The following is a 14,777-nucleotide window of genomic DNA, read 5'->3' as shown; positions in this document are numbered from 1 at the left end:
TCAGCATGGTAGCTCACACCTGTAATCCCAGCACTTTGGGAGGCTGAGGTGGGAGGATTACTTGAGGTCAGGAGTTTGAACTAGTGAAACCCAACATGGTGAAACTCCGTCTCTACTAAAAACACAAAAGTTAGTTGTTGGGCCTGGTTGTGGGTGCCTGTAGTCCCAGCTACTCAGGAGGCTGAGGCAGGAAAACCACTTGAACCCAGGAGGCGGAGGTTGCAGTATGGGACTCCAGCCTGGGCAACAGAGCAAGGGTCCATCTAAAAAATAAAAATGTTTTCTCATTTGGTCATATTTAAAAAGATTTCACATTTTTTCTTTCTAGAGCCTGCAGAGAAGGCCAGAGGGTTCATGAAATATTGGAAAATATTCATTAGTATACTTTCTGAATTCATAAAACATAGTAAAGAGCTTATGTATTCTTTGAAACAGTTGTTGATATGAAGGACGTGAAACAGTTACACCCATCTCCACAATTCTGTAGTTTGGGGAAATGGCAGCTGAAAAAACAGGTATATATTTATTAATTCAACCAACCCTTCGGGGATGCTTTTCCTTTTTACTAATGTGTAGATGTGGAGATAAATAAGGTATGGTGTATGCCGTTCAGAAGTTCACAGCAAAGTAAAGAATGCAGGCTTTTAAACAGTGTAACGTACAGGGAGACATGCTGTGTGGCTGACCTAGAAGACTATTTGCAAGAGAAAGTGGCAAACTCAAGTGAGAGAATTACACCTAGACTTGAGGGTGAGATGATCTCCCTCTTATCAAAGCACCAGGAAGACTAGTAGCTCACACTTCTATTGTACTTACTTTGCTTCACGTCTATTCAAGTTGCATACATATATTAACTCATTTAATCTTCCCTCTGACCCTATATAAGAATTGGCCATTCAAATAAGCCCCATTTGTGGGGGAGAACTCTGAGACAGTAAGAAGTTAAGCCACTTGCTCATGGTCACATAAGCAGCAGTGGAGCCAGGATCTAGAAACCAGACAGCTCAGTTCCAAAGCATTTCTGCAATGCCCAGGAAAGGCACCAACCAGGGAAAGGCTTATACCATCTGTTTCTTTCTGAGGTTTCTCCATGTTAAGGTTTCTCCATATTTTTATTTATTGCACTAATAGTATTATAATAACTACAACAAAGAAAACCTCAACTACAATCTCATTGCTCAACAAATCTCTGATTCTTTCCTTTCTGTTTGGTTAGTCCTCTCCAGAGCCAATTCTTCCTTTCTTCCTCCTGTGTTGTCTAAAGACAGCCCCTCAGAACCACTTTTCTTTTTTTTTCCTGGCCTGTGCTGTCTCTTGAGATCCTTTACTTATGTCTCAGTACCTCCTTGAGCCTCTATGTTTGTAGTTACTGGGAAGTTAGATGCAATAGTCCATTTCAGGAGTCAGTGGGACTCCTCGCCCTGGAAGAACAACCACGACAGCAACCTCCTTGGGGAACTTCATCATTAGTGAGCAGAGAGCATGGTGTAGTAGTCATCCATTGATGCATAACAAATTACCCTCAAAACTTAGTGACCGAAAACAACAAACGTGATCTTCAGGTTCCAGAGTGGCTTAGCTGGGTGTTTCTGGCTCAAGGTCTTTCAAGAGGTTGCAGTTAAGATGTTGATCGGGGCTTCATTGTCTGAAGGCTTAGCTAAGGCTGAAGGATCTGCTCTCAAGTTTACACATGTGGATGTTAGCAGATCTTCTTTTTTAGTCACATGGGCCTCTCCATACGGCTGCTCACTATATGGCAGCTAGCTTTCCCCAGAGTCAGTGACAGCAGAGAGAGAGAGAGAGAGAGAGAGAGAGAAAGCGAGCGAGCGAGCGAGCGAGAGGGAGCACATCAACGTGTGCACAACCAAGATGGAAGCCCTAAACTAATCTTGGAAGTGACATACCCTCACTTCTCACAGCATTATACCAAACCTAGCATGACGTAGGAGGGGATTACACAAGGGTGTGAATACCAAGAGGCAGGGATCAGTGGGACATCTTAGAGACTGATTACCATACTCGGGCAACGTCTAGGGGTGAGAGGAGCAGCCCCACTTCTATGTTTGCATCTTAATTTACATGAATGGCAGCCCCTGACATTTTGCAGTATACAAAATATATGATCATACATAGTGGTCCAGGTAGCAGTTCCTGAACAAGTGGGGAAGTCAGGGGAATTTGTCCTCAGTACGCTTCTATTCGCTGTTAGAACTTCATTTATTTGTTTATTTATGAAACAAACATTTTTTTAAAAGCATCTGGTTGTACCTTTGTGTTGGTACTGAACTAGGTAGGTAATGGGGTTACAGTTCTAATGGAGTTTCAATTTTCCTACACCACTGTTGCCCTTAAGTATCCAAAACATTTGGGGTGACTACAGCCTCCCTCAAGCCAGACAGTACGCAACAGATCATTGTTTTCTATCCCATTCTCGCAGGGCCCTAATCTTTGGAAAACCTGAGCTAATATGATGTTTCTTTCCAAGGGTATAATATAAATATGTAACAACCCCTGATAATTGGGTGCCTAACAAGAAAAGAAGTTGCCTAAACAAGCAGCAGGGCTCTACCAGTATAACGCTGCTGCTAAAATTCAGCACAGTTCGCCCGAGAGCGGTCTTTTCCATCACCCATCCATCCAGTCAAACTGGAAAACTAACTGTGGCTCTACTTACTCACGAAGTTGGCAGGAGCAACGTTTTAAGAAGGACCCTTCAAAAAACATTCCCATTTGCCAGTTTCAGGGGGAAAAATGTAGGCTCTAAATTAAAGCTCAGAAATAAAAAAATGTAAGAAAGGAGTGAGTTCATGATGACAGACTGATGGACCAGAGCAGAAAATATAAGGAAGGTGAGCTATTTGTCTCGGAGACCAAGTGTGCGCCACAGAAGAGACAAATGGAGAAAATCAAATAAATATTTATGTTTGTAACACCAGACTCATGGTAAAGTGTCCTTAAGTTCAGACTCCAGAGTCAAACTGCTGATTTCAAGTCAGCTCTGCTCCTCACCAGCTATGTGATGTGGGTGAGTGACTTAATCCCTCTGTACCTCAGTATTCTTATCTGTACAGTGGGGCTGACTGCATAAAACCAACCTATGTGGTGGTTGTGACCCAGTATAACTGAAGTGCTTAGCATGCTGTCTAGCATAAATTAAGAACACGGTAAGCACTAATTATTATTACTGAAGAAATCAGAACAATACCTACTATGTCATCAACTGAAAGAGACCAACTTCATTCACTCGATCATTATCTATTGAATATATACAGCACTGAACCCCAGACGACAAAATCCTTTTTCTCAAGGTGCTTTTATGTGGGAGGGCCGGGAGAGGGAGGAAAAAGAAAGCAGAAGGGGGAAACTAATAAATAAGTAAAAAAATGTATTATGTCAGGTGGTGATCATGGAGAAAAATAAAGCAGAGGATATGGATAGGAAGTTCTGGGGGAGGAGTGGGAGGAAAGAATGTTCTAGACAGAGGAAATAGCAAGTACACAGGTCTTGAGGCTGAGGAATGCTTGGTGTGTCTGTCCATAACTACAAGGCGGGTGTGGCTGGAAGGAGAGGAGGATGGAGGGAAATCGTACAGCTTGAGGTCAGAGGAATCCTGCCTGGGAATGGTGGGCAGATCATGCAGGGCATGTGTCCATATTCAGCACTTTGGCTGTTGCTGTATGATGGGAAGCCACTGGAATTTTTGAGAAGAGAGACATAATCTAATCTTTGTTTTTTAAGGACAGTCAGCTGTGTGTAGGTGTGGGGGAAGGAGGGGCGGAGAGTGGGAGGTAGACAGATCAGGTAGGACATAATTATTGAGAGATGATGGCTTAGACCAGGACACCAGCAGTGGGGAGGGGAGTGAGGAGTGGACATTTTCACCGTATATTTGTGAAAGCAGAGTCAACAGAATTTGCTGACGAATATGATGCTGAGTGTAAAGCAGAGAAGGTTCAGAGATAGGGAAGTTCTGAGGACAAGGATTTTTCTCTCTTATTCAATGTCATATACCTACCACCTAGACAGTGCCTGGCATCAATAAATGTTCCTTGAATAAACGAAAAGGGTAACTGATTTGTATTAAATCCATTTTGAACTTAGTAAATAGCAGTTAAAACATCCACAGTCAAACGAAGTACTGTAGCAACCATAATTTCAGCAATTAAGCAGTGAAAGGTCTTCCAATCCTTTCCTCCACAAAGATCGAAGTTAACTTTGCTGCATCGCTGGACACCCCGTTGCCAACGACCCAGCACTCCCTTGGTAAGTGAGGCTGGAGGTGGGGGTGGGAGAAATTTTGTGGAAGCTAAGTTTGCAAAGCAGGTACATTTTTTTTTTTTAAACGGTTATTTGGGGTGAGGAGTAAAACAGAACCTAATGTTCCCTCAGGCCACCTACAGCACTGCTACTGTTCCCATATCCCTCAACTGGGCATGAAGGCAGCTTCCCACTCACTCTGACAGTGGCGCACCCTGTATCCCCCACCTCTCTCTTCAATACCCCAGGGCTAAACGGCCCGAGGCTCCTCTCTACCGGCTGGTGTGCATTCTGGGCCAGGGCGAGCCAAAAGGCAGAAGGGCCTTCGTGCTGCAGTGTCGGGTGAAGAGTCAGGCTTAGCCTGGACGAACTTTCCAGGCCAATGTGAAGTTTTCCTATCTTGGGTACATGCGGGCCCCACGCGTCTGCGAGTTTGGGTTAGTGTGTCAACAGGGTCAGTCCCGGTAGCTACTTTGCGAAAGCTTCGAGGCGAGCGTGAAGTCAAGGGCTGCGGTGGATGGGGGTGAAAGGCCTCCTCGCCCCACTGCTTGCACCGTCTTGGGGCAACCCCCAACCCCCAGCCGGCATTTCCCTTTAATGCGCGTGCCCGTCAAGGTCCTTGCGTCCCCTCCCCTCAAGCCACCCCGTCGGCCTCGGTTTCCCCCACTTCTCTCCCTCCTTGTCGTTCCTTCCCCGTGGGACGCCCCTCGCCCACCCCCGTCAGAGCCCGGCCTGCGCGCGGGACCCAGCTGTCACTTTACTTTTCCACGCCGCCTCCCCACCCCCTCTCCCGACCAGTCGGGCAGCCCGCCCGGGCGCGCGCCCGCCCCCGCCCCCTCGCGGCCGCGCGCCGGAGGAGGAGGGGCGGGGGAGGAGGTAGGCGCGCGGCGCCGCACGGCCGACGTGGGGCTCGCGCTCTCGCGGTCTCTCCCAGGCGGGTGCGCGGGGACGCGCACTCGCGGGTGCGCGCGCGGACGGCCGGGCGGCGGCGGCTCCCGGAGGTGGTGGCTTCACTTTCCAGGACTCAGGGGCAGCCACAGCGACAGCCGCGGGCAGCAGCCTCAGGAGCCGGAGCTGGAACGGCCGGGGGCGGCGGCAGCGGCGGCGCTGAGGGTGAGTCCGGGCGGGCGCGAGCGCGGCGGGGACAGGCGTGGTCGGGTGCGTGGTGCGTGGGTCCGGCTTTCGGTGACTAGACGGTCCGCAGGGGACATCCCGTCCCTGGGGCCTCCCCAGTCTCCCTCCCCCTCGCGCGTCGGCAGCTCTCTCCCCGGGCTTCGGCTCCAGCCTGCGACCTGCACGGACACCCCCCTCAGGTATTCGCTCGGGCCGCGCCGGTGCCTCCCCTCCTCGGGCGTCCTCCCTCTCGCTGGCGTCCTCCTCACTTCCCCGACCTCCCTTCCGCGCCGCAGGTCTCTGCTTACACCGCTCGTGTCCTAGTTCCCTCCTTCCTCGCTCCCCGGGCCCGGTTCCCTGCGCCCCCTCCCGCGAGCCTCCTGCCCCCGTTTCTCGCCCTTTCTACCCCTCCCCCTCCTTCCCATCCCCCCTTCTGCCTCTCCTCTCCCTGTCCTCCTTCTACCCCCTTCCGTTCTCAGTTCCCCATCCTTCTCCACCCTCCCAGCGCCTGCCTTCTCCTAGCCGCATCCTGGAACTAAGTCTTTGCAAAAGTACAGGATAAATGTCACGGTGGAAAGTGCCCGGCTTGATCTTTTGCTATTTTCCCTAATTGCATAATTGCTGCACATGGTGTCTCTCCTGGCGAGTGCCGGGTCTGGCTCCTCCGCCGCCGCACCCGGGTGGCCCGCCCGGAGAAGACCTTGTGGGGTGTATTTGTGTGTGTCCTGGTGTGGGGTGTGTGTTGTATTTGTCTTTTGTGATCCCTGGCGCTTGTCACAGTTTGGAGCCGAAGCCCATTTTTCTCTGGTCTCTTCTCTGCAGCCCCCACTGGCCTGGTTTGAAACTGGATTCCCTCTGTCCTCTCCCCCTTCCCCCCCACTCCACTTCTCCCCCTCTTTTCTCCCCTCTCTCTCATAATGTTTTGATCTTTTTGCCCTTTACAATTTCTAATGAAGATAAAGCGTGGCTTCTTGTGGCTTTTTTTTCCCACGACCAACCAGAAATGTCCAATCCATCTTCCCTTAAGGAAATTAAGGCCGCTTTAGAAAGACATCATCCTGTGCTCGGTGGCTGTTTAGACCTATTTGCATGTTTTCTAAGATTCATCGTTTTGTATTGTGTATTCTTGAGAGTCTACTCAAATATTTTCATTTAAAAGTACGAAAGGAAGTGCTAAGGTTTACCCTCAAATTATCTCGCGGTTCTAAAAGATTTTACGCTCTTCTTAGTTTTTAATCCCTGATTCTTTAAAAAGTATGTTTCTAGATATGTAATAATTCAGTCTGCACTTTGTGAATCTAAATATTTGCCTTTGCTACGGCAATTTGGATGCTCCTTGTCTCTTTGGAGTTCTGTATGTGGGCTGATGCTGAAGATAGAGTGTTTTCATATAATGCTATACCCCATTCTGTTTCCCCTGCAGCACCTTTTACCCCCAAATCAGGTGTTCCACTATTATTTTCTGCATAAATATCTTTGCAGTTAAATTTAAAGCTGAATATTGCTGTGTGCATATACTATGTATTTATTTTACATTTTAGAAAAGTTTAGAAACATGAGTAGGAAGACAGCAAGATCTATATGACAGAATTAAACGCTTTCCTGTTATAAAAGCTCAAATGAACCCTTGGTTTTGCAGTTTTATACTAGTAGATACTGTTATAAGGCTTACCTGCATAGTAGGCTGGATTTATGAAATGACTATAGTTGCCTTTATGTAGTCAGTAATATTTCAAGCCAAATCATTTCATTTTTATGGAACACGTGTTTATGGAACACGTGAGTTTCGTTCACTGTATGTTGCTAATTTCCAGGACTGTAATTACAACATAGGGTACATAGCTAATACAAGCTTAGACAGTTTGTGTTGAAGAAGTAATAGAATGTAAGCCTCTTAACATAGTTTGAGGAAGGACTGCCTATTTTATGTTTAAAAATTAAGTTTTACTTTGAGTTACGAAGCAAGCATATTAATTTATATATCTCAATATCTTTGAAACTATCATTGGAGAGTAGCTCTTTGTTTATAACCCTGGGATTTAAGTTTATCTTCCCTGTAGATTAGATAATGGGATCAGATTAACTGTTTAGGAATTAATTTTAAAATGCTAATTTAGAAGATAATGTTTAAAGAATTTTAATTCAGGAATTTTTATTCATTTGTACTTTAGAGAGACAAGACATCAATTTTACCCTTATGACTAATTAAATTGATTTATAGACTACTTTTTCTTCATAAAAATTCATTGCACCTGAGTGGCACAATAATTTTTTTCTATAGTTTTTTTGTAAGCAAGCATTCAAAAAACAAACCGAGGAGAAGCTCCTCTTATTGATATTTGAAAAAGAGATGTGAAAACGTTATTTCTGAAAGTTCCTATAGTGGTTATCAGTGGCCTCAGATGGATTTATCATTTGTAGGTTAACATTTGGATGAAATAGGTGTCTTAAGTCGAAAGTGGAAATAATTCTTTTCCTTAATGTGAAACTAGAAATTACGCCTCTATTGGGGAATTTCTAATAGTATTTTTATTAGTTCTCTAGTGAGACTAATTTTTACTTTAGTCTTCCTCTGATATTCAGCAGTAGTTTATGAAATTTGGGTTTCAGATTATGGTTCAGATGACATCATTGAGCAATCTTTTTAAGTAATTATATAACTCTGGCATTCGATAGTATGTGAATGCACATAAATAAGAATATTAAGAATGTGTGGTTTTATAACGAATGTGATACACAACTGAAACTCTCGGCATAGTTTAGTAAATCATAGTTTATTAAACTGAAGCTGCAGCCTCAGTATAGAGAATATTATTTCATTGAGGTTCCCATATATTTATCATGGAACAGATTGCTCCTGGTTTAAAATGTATAAAATGATTTCTCACTCATTTCACATTTCTTAAGGTATCGCTGGCAGCATTTTGCTGTATCTGAGCACCTTTCCCTGAGGATTGTTCTCGTTTTCACTGTCATGCGTGCTGCCCTAACTGATATGCCATTATGTACATACTTAGAAGGTTTTAAACTTCTGATATATTTTAACTGAAAGAGGTAAGGTGAAAAAAAATTAAATCCAAGAATGAGAATTTAGAGTAAAATAAAAATGAAAAAAAGCAAGAAATATGTTATGACTTTTAGAGCTAGATGTGAAACATACTGATAAAAAATTTCAGTATTCTATTAAGTGACTTTAGTGCTCATAAAAGATGTCACAGCTGTGGAGACTGGTGCTCTCCATTTACAGAATAGGTAGAAAAGTAGTCAGCTTTTCCATTAGTATGTTTCAGAGCTGTTGAGGCAGACCTGTTTTTGTGTGGCATGAGGAGCTGTTGGGGTTGAAGGGGTGCTGGTGGTGGTGTGTGTGGCGTGTCAGTGAAAGGATTCACTATTTTCTGTTGACTCTTTGCGGCTCTGTGCTTCGTGATGCCTCCATTCTTTTGCAGTGCTTTTTGGTTTGTCTTACAAAAATTTCAGTCTATTAAAGATCGGTGTTACAACATTGCTTTGGCTTGGAGCAGACTACAAGTTAAATCTTTAGTAATGATGAATTTTCATCAGTGTCAAATAGCTATCCATTTGGACTAAATTGTAGTAATTAAAAATTTTGCTTTATTTGAGGTATCTTTACCTATTCTTATTGATCATATCAGAAACAGTTTTATTTCAAGTCGTAATTTGAATAAGAATAATCAAAAGGATCCATTTCAAAAGGAGTTTGTTCAGTGTACCTCTAATTTTTAAAGGTATTTTTTTTGTTGTTAATGGTACTTGTTAAGTATAGGTATTTGTTTTTAAAGAGGTGTCTGAGAAGGTAGCTATACAGTGCTCAAAGTGATTATTAGGTGACAAAACTGTGGTGAGCACAAGACCTTTTAGAGTCTGGGCATGGGTTTTGTTGGTTCAGTTCTGGATTTGTCAGAACACTGTAGGCTAGTCAGCTCGTAAGGGATGTATTCGTAGTCATCAAACTCAGAAATTGATTATGGTAGAATGACAGTTGAGAAGAGATACTCCTCTTCTCTTACTGGAATTGTTTGTGTCTCCTGTCTAGATTATAACAGCTACCTAAATATCAAGCTATTGAGGAAATTGAGTTGGTAATCAGAGCTGCTTGGGGAGCCTGAACTCAGAGCAAAGGGAATTTGAATGCCTTGAGGGATATTTTAGCCAGACTGTGGGGAAAAGAAAAAAAAAATTCTTCAGTGTCTCGCCATCTCTTGTGAAATATGGTTGCTTTAGTATATAGCTGAATCAGTGCTGATGCCGTCGTATGGTTCAATTTTTATTTAGAATCATGCAGTCATGCAGGCCTCTGTGTTCTTCTGTTATCACAAAGGTTACTTAAAACAATTTACTAGTTTGGAGAATTTTAACCTTAGCCCAGCTCTGAGGATGTATTGATGGAATAGGGATTTGAAAGAATCCTCCCATTTTTCTGTTCCCACAACTATTTGTACTAACCTTCGTTTTTGTACTTAGCAAGTTGGCTAGTCCAGGTTTTTCACAGTTGTGGGACCAAAGGGTTTAGCACAGCACCTGGTAGAGAGTAGACCCTTAGTCATTTTTTTCTTATTTTTTGTAACAGCATTATTGATATGTGATTCACAGACTATAAAATTTACCGTTTAAAAATGTACAACTCTGTAGTTCTTAGAATATTTATTATTAGAATTGAGCAACATTATCATTATCTAATTTAAGAACATTTTTATCACCCCACAGGGAAGCATCCTACCCATTAGCAGTCAGTCTTCACTGCTCTCCCCTCACTCCCTGGCAACCACTTACCCATTTTATTTTATTATTATTATTATTTTGTTTTGAGACAGGGTCTCTCTCTGTCACTCAGGCTGGAATGCAGTGGTATCAATCATATTTTTATTTTTTGTAGAGATCGAGTCCTGCTATGTTGCCCAGGCTGGTCCTGCCTGGGCTTCCCAAAACATTGGGATTTACAGGCGTGAGATTTACTACTGAATTTGATGTTTATGAATTTGCCTATTCTGGACATTTTATCTAAATAGTCAGCTTGTGGTGCTTTGTGGCTGGCTTCTTTCACTTACAGAATGTTTCAAGGTTCATCCATTTTGTAGCACGTAGACACTGTATTTCATTCTTTTTTATGGCTAACAGTACATTATGTGAATATACTACTACATTTTGTTTATCCATTCATTCGTTAGTGGATATTTGAGTTGTTTCCAGTTTTGGTTATTATGAATAATGTTGCTGTGAACGTTTCATGTATAAATTTTGTATGTTTTTGTTTTACAATACATTTTGAATGGATGAAGGAAAAGTTTTAGCAAGTCCCAAAGCTGCATTGTTTTGTAAATGACCAATTTAATCCGTTTTATATTGAGATTTACTTGTTTTACTTTGAGATTCATTCTCTGTGTTCTGGAGGTAGCTTACTGTAGTCGTCCTCACAGCTGAGTAAATGATTTTTGATTCTTTAATCCAGGATCTAAAATGTCCACTGAGGCACAAAGAGTTGATGACAGTCCAAGCACTAGTGGAGGAAGTTCCGATGGAGATCAACGTGAAAGTGTTCAGCAAGAACCAGAAAGAGAACAAGTTCAGCCCAAGAAAAAGGAGGGAAAAATATCCAGCAAAACCGCTGCTAAATTGTCAACTAGTGCTAAAAGGTATCTCAGTTATTATAACCTTTTTATTTTTGGTATCAGTTTATCATCTTAAGTTCTGTTTTTCTCTTGCATTTAATCATTTTTTCCGTGATTGTCAGCCATGAACTTCGTGGATTTTTCTTTCCCTTTCAAGATGATCTCTTTTACATGGTTTTAGCCATAGGGAACTTCAGTATTTAAAGTCAGTTAAATGGCATGGCAGATTCATAAAATACATTTCCATAGTGTGTTTGTGTGTTTGTGTATTATTAGGGAAGCATATACAGGGCGTGCATGTAAAGTTGCAGTGGTTTCATTTATGGTTACTTGACCATAAATATTTTTTTTCTGTTCCGTAACACAAAATAGAGATTAGGAATCTTTTGAAGTGGTTATTGAGTGAGTGATAGTTTATTTTCCACTACTCCCAGTTGGTAGAGTCAGAAATGCTGACATTAGCGACAAGTGCATCTTGGTTTCATTACATTAGTCAGTGGATCCATCTTGATACAGATTTTTCTCTTTCTCTGGAGAATAGATGGATCTGGAAAGTAGGTATTTGAATGGTCTTCTTTTGGTACATCAATCTCTTAAAATGATTGGCATGTCAGTGGACTTAGAGGGAATCTGTTTTGATATTGTTACATTATAGAATATCTCTTGGAAAATAATTTGAAAGATAAAGTAGTGTCTTTTCTGATCCTGTGATTTTATGTTCTTGCTTTGTTTTCATATGTTTTATATTGCCCAAATAGGAAGTATAAATAAAAGCGATCTGTAACTTTTAGGCATAGTGGAATGCCTGAATGTTGAATTACAGCTTTATATGTTATTTTATGGTGTGGATTAAGGGGAACTCCTTTCTCAAAGATAAGAAACCATTATTATGTTCTAGTAGACCTTGTTTCCCTTTGGCTTAGTCAGTCTACAGGATTGGAAAGAACCTTCTCAGGCCCCTTGGTGAGAGATGTTGGAGGATGGTGAGTGGTTATTCCAAGGTACTAGAGTATTCAGTTTCCCTTTCCTGGGGGTGTATTGCTGATCTCTGTTGAAGGAGCTGTTTGAAAGTCAGAGAGCCCTGAACTTTAAACTTTTAGACCTGTGTACTAGAACATGCCAGGGTGGGGAAGAGGGTTCAGTTTGTTTTGCCATCACACCGCAATTACAGGGGACTCAGCTGGCTGACCCTTCTGTTGCCAGACCACGACACAAATGACCTGCTTAGAGGTGACCTGGGAAATGGGGGGTGGGGTTAGGATGGATAAGAAAGGTGAGGAGTAGAGAAAATGTGACATTTAGGTGAAAGAAGGAAGTCGATGTGGGTGGAAAGGAGATGTTCAGGTACAGATTGTAGTTCCATGTAGATGCGGAAAATCTAATTCAGTCCTCAGTGTCTGATTGGGTTGTTACAGGGCCTTTTCAGTTTGTCAGAAAAGGGCAAGGATTGGTTGGCCAGGTCCTTGGGGAATAGGGTTCTGCTGGGCCTGTGCTTTATTTTGTGATTGCTAGTTAGCAAAGTTACCTGTTGTGGTGAGGCTCTGCCTTTTCCCCTAACTGGGAGCACCACTATAATATACCTTAAAATCATATTTCTTGCATGATATGCCAAAGATCAAATTCTGCTTATGAAAGATGTACTGCTTTATGTGTGAACATGAGTTTTTCAAGTACATGGGTCATCTTTATTTTACTACACTATATGTAGAAAGTACAGATTATTCAAACCTAATGATAGATTTCATGAGGGAAAAATACGGAAGATGTGTTTCTGCTCTGTACATAGGAGATACAACCTAGTTTAGAGATAGTGTATGTACAGAGCACAGGACAGTGCCTGCCGGGCAGTAAATAGTAAGTGGTTGTATTGCGTTGGTGAAAGTAAGAAGTCTCTTTTGAGTTGCTTCCTGGCTGAAAGAATCCCTCTGTTGGCAAATTCCTGTGAATCTGTGATTTTCAAGTTGTGGTTCATGATCTTCCTCTAGAAAGGTCTTCAGTTGGTTTTTGGGTGACACTGTATGAAGTGATGTAATTATTTACTATTTATTTTAAATATAAAAATGCGGCTTTGCTACTAATTTTTTAATTAAAAAAAAACCTTATTTTCCCCTCTCTCTTCCTCCGATTCAGCTGATAGGGAAGCTGTTGGTTCTTTGCCATTTCTGCTTAACTTAGGAAAAAAATTGGGAATTATGAGAACAGAGGACCCCACATCTTTTAAGTTCACTGTCATATCCACAGTACCTAGCAGAGTGCAGTCACAATATTTACTTACTGGTTACCTTGGAACCCTGAGCTTATTTTAGGGATTGGATTTTCCATGGATATTAGCATCTTAGTACTAGTGTGTTCAGAAGATTAAAAGTTAGAGGTAGTTTCAAAATAAATTTTATTTCACACTTTTTTGTTGATGATCATTTTTATTCAGATGAGAAGTCTTTCCCAAATAGTGTCATTTTATGAGAAAGAGTAGCATTGAAGAGCTTGAACTCTAGAGACAGGATCTACGTTTGAATCTAGGTTCTAGCATTTAGTAGCTATAGCTCTGTGGTCTTTTTTTTTTTTTTCTTTTTCTTTCTTTCTTTCTTTTTTTTCTTTTTTCTTTTTCTTTTTTTTTTGAGGCAGAGTCTTGCTCTGTCACCCAGGCTGGAGTGCAGTGGTATGATCTCCAACTCCTGGGCTCATTCAATCCTCCCACTTCAGCCTCCCAAGTAGCTGGGATTACACGGGTGTGTCACCACACCAGGCTAAATTTTTAATGTATTTTTTGTAGGGACGGGAGTCTCGCTGTGTTGCTCAGGCTGGCCTTGAACTCATGGTTGCAAGCGATCCTCCTGCCTTGGTCTCTCAAAGTGTTGGAATTACAGGCATGAGCCACTGTGCCTAGCCTCTGCGATCCTGATGTATAATTTAACAGCTCGGCCGGGCGTGGTGGCTCAAGCCTGTAATCCCAGCACTTTGGGAGGCCGAGACGGGCGAATCACAAGGTCAGGAGATTGAGACCATCCTGGCTAACACGGTGAAACCCCGTCTCTACTAAAAAAAATACAAAAAAAAACTAGCCGGGCGAGGTGGCGGGCGCCTGTAGTCCCAGCTACTGGGGAGGCTGAGGCAGGAGAATGGTGTAAACCCGGGAGGCGGAGCTTGCAGTGAGCTGAGATCCGGCCACTGCACTCCAGCCTGGGCGACAGAGCGAGACTCCGTCTCAAAAACAAACAAACAAAAAACAGCTCAAGCCTTAATTTCTTCTTTCGTAGAAGGAAGATGATAATGGTACGCTGTTCACAAAGTTCTCATGAGGACTAAATGTGATAAAGCATTTATTCGGCACATAGTAAGCTCTCATAAACTGATGCTGTCACTAATAGACTTTATGTCAGTTAAAGTCTGCAATGATATTTTCCAAGTCTGTTTGGTACAAACTTTGGAAAAATGAGGTATATATTAACCTTGGAGGCAGTGCTGTTGTCAAACTAGAAATACTCAGATGCCGTAATTAAATACTTTTTGTAGTGACTTAGGAAAGTGCTTGCACGTAGGTGCTCAGTTGTTATATGAAATGTACTATTAATAATTGCTGTAATGCAGTAATTATAGAATTAATAAGCTGATATAGAAATATGATTTGAAAAATCTCATTTGTGATATTACAGAATAGTGATATATAATACAGAAAACATTTAAGTGGGTATTTAAACAGTAGGAGAAATTAATTTCTGTCTCAGAGTTAAAGGAAAGATTACAGTTACATCTTACATGCATTTTTGCTTTTCTTTGGCA

The 14,777-nt window shown here is 42.3% G+C and overlaps 1 protein-coding gene across 1 annotated transcript in view; it reads left to right on the top strand.

The window, feature by feature from the left end:
- The first annotated feature begins 5,209 nt into the window (after positions 1-5,209).
- Positions 5,210-14,777, top strand: part of UBE2E2 (ubiquitin conjugating enzyme E2 E2) — a 386,475-nt gene continuing 376,907 nt past the window's right edge. Inside the window, exons 1-2 of the mRNA XM_045385212.2 lie at positions 5,210-5,370; positions 10,838-11,021. Coding sequence (XP_045241147.1) covers positions 10,846-11,021 — 176 coding nt within the window. The 5' untranslated portion in view covers positions 5,210-5,370; positions 10,838-10,845. The remainder of the gene's footprint in view (positions 5,371-10,837; positions 11,022-14,777) is intronic.

The sequence above is a fragment of the Macaca fascicularis genome, chromosome 2, assembly GCF_037993035.2.
Source record: "Macaca fascicularis isolate 582-1 chromosome 2, T2T-MFA8v1.1".
Classification (NCBI taxonomy): Eukaryota; Metazoa; Chordata; class Mammalia; order Primates; family Cercopithecidae; genus Macaca; species Macaca fascicularis.
The sequence above is the reverse complement of the archived record's forward strand: the minus strand, read 5'-3'. Positions and strand labels throughout refer to the sequence as shown.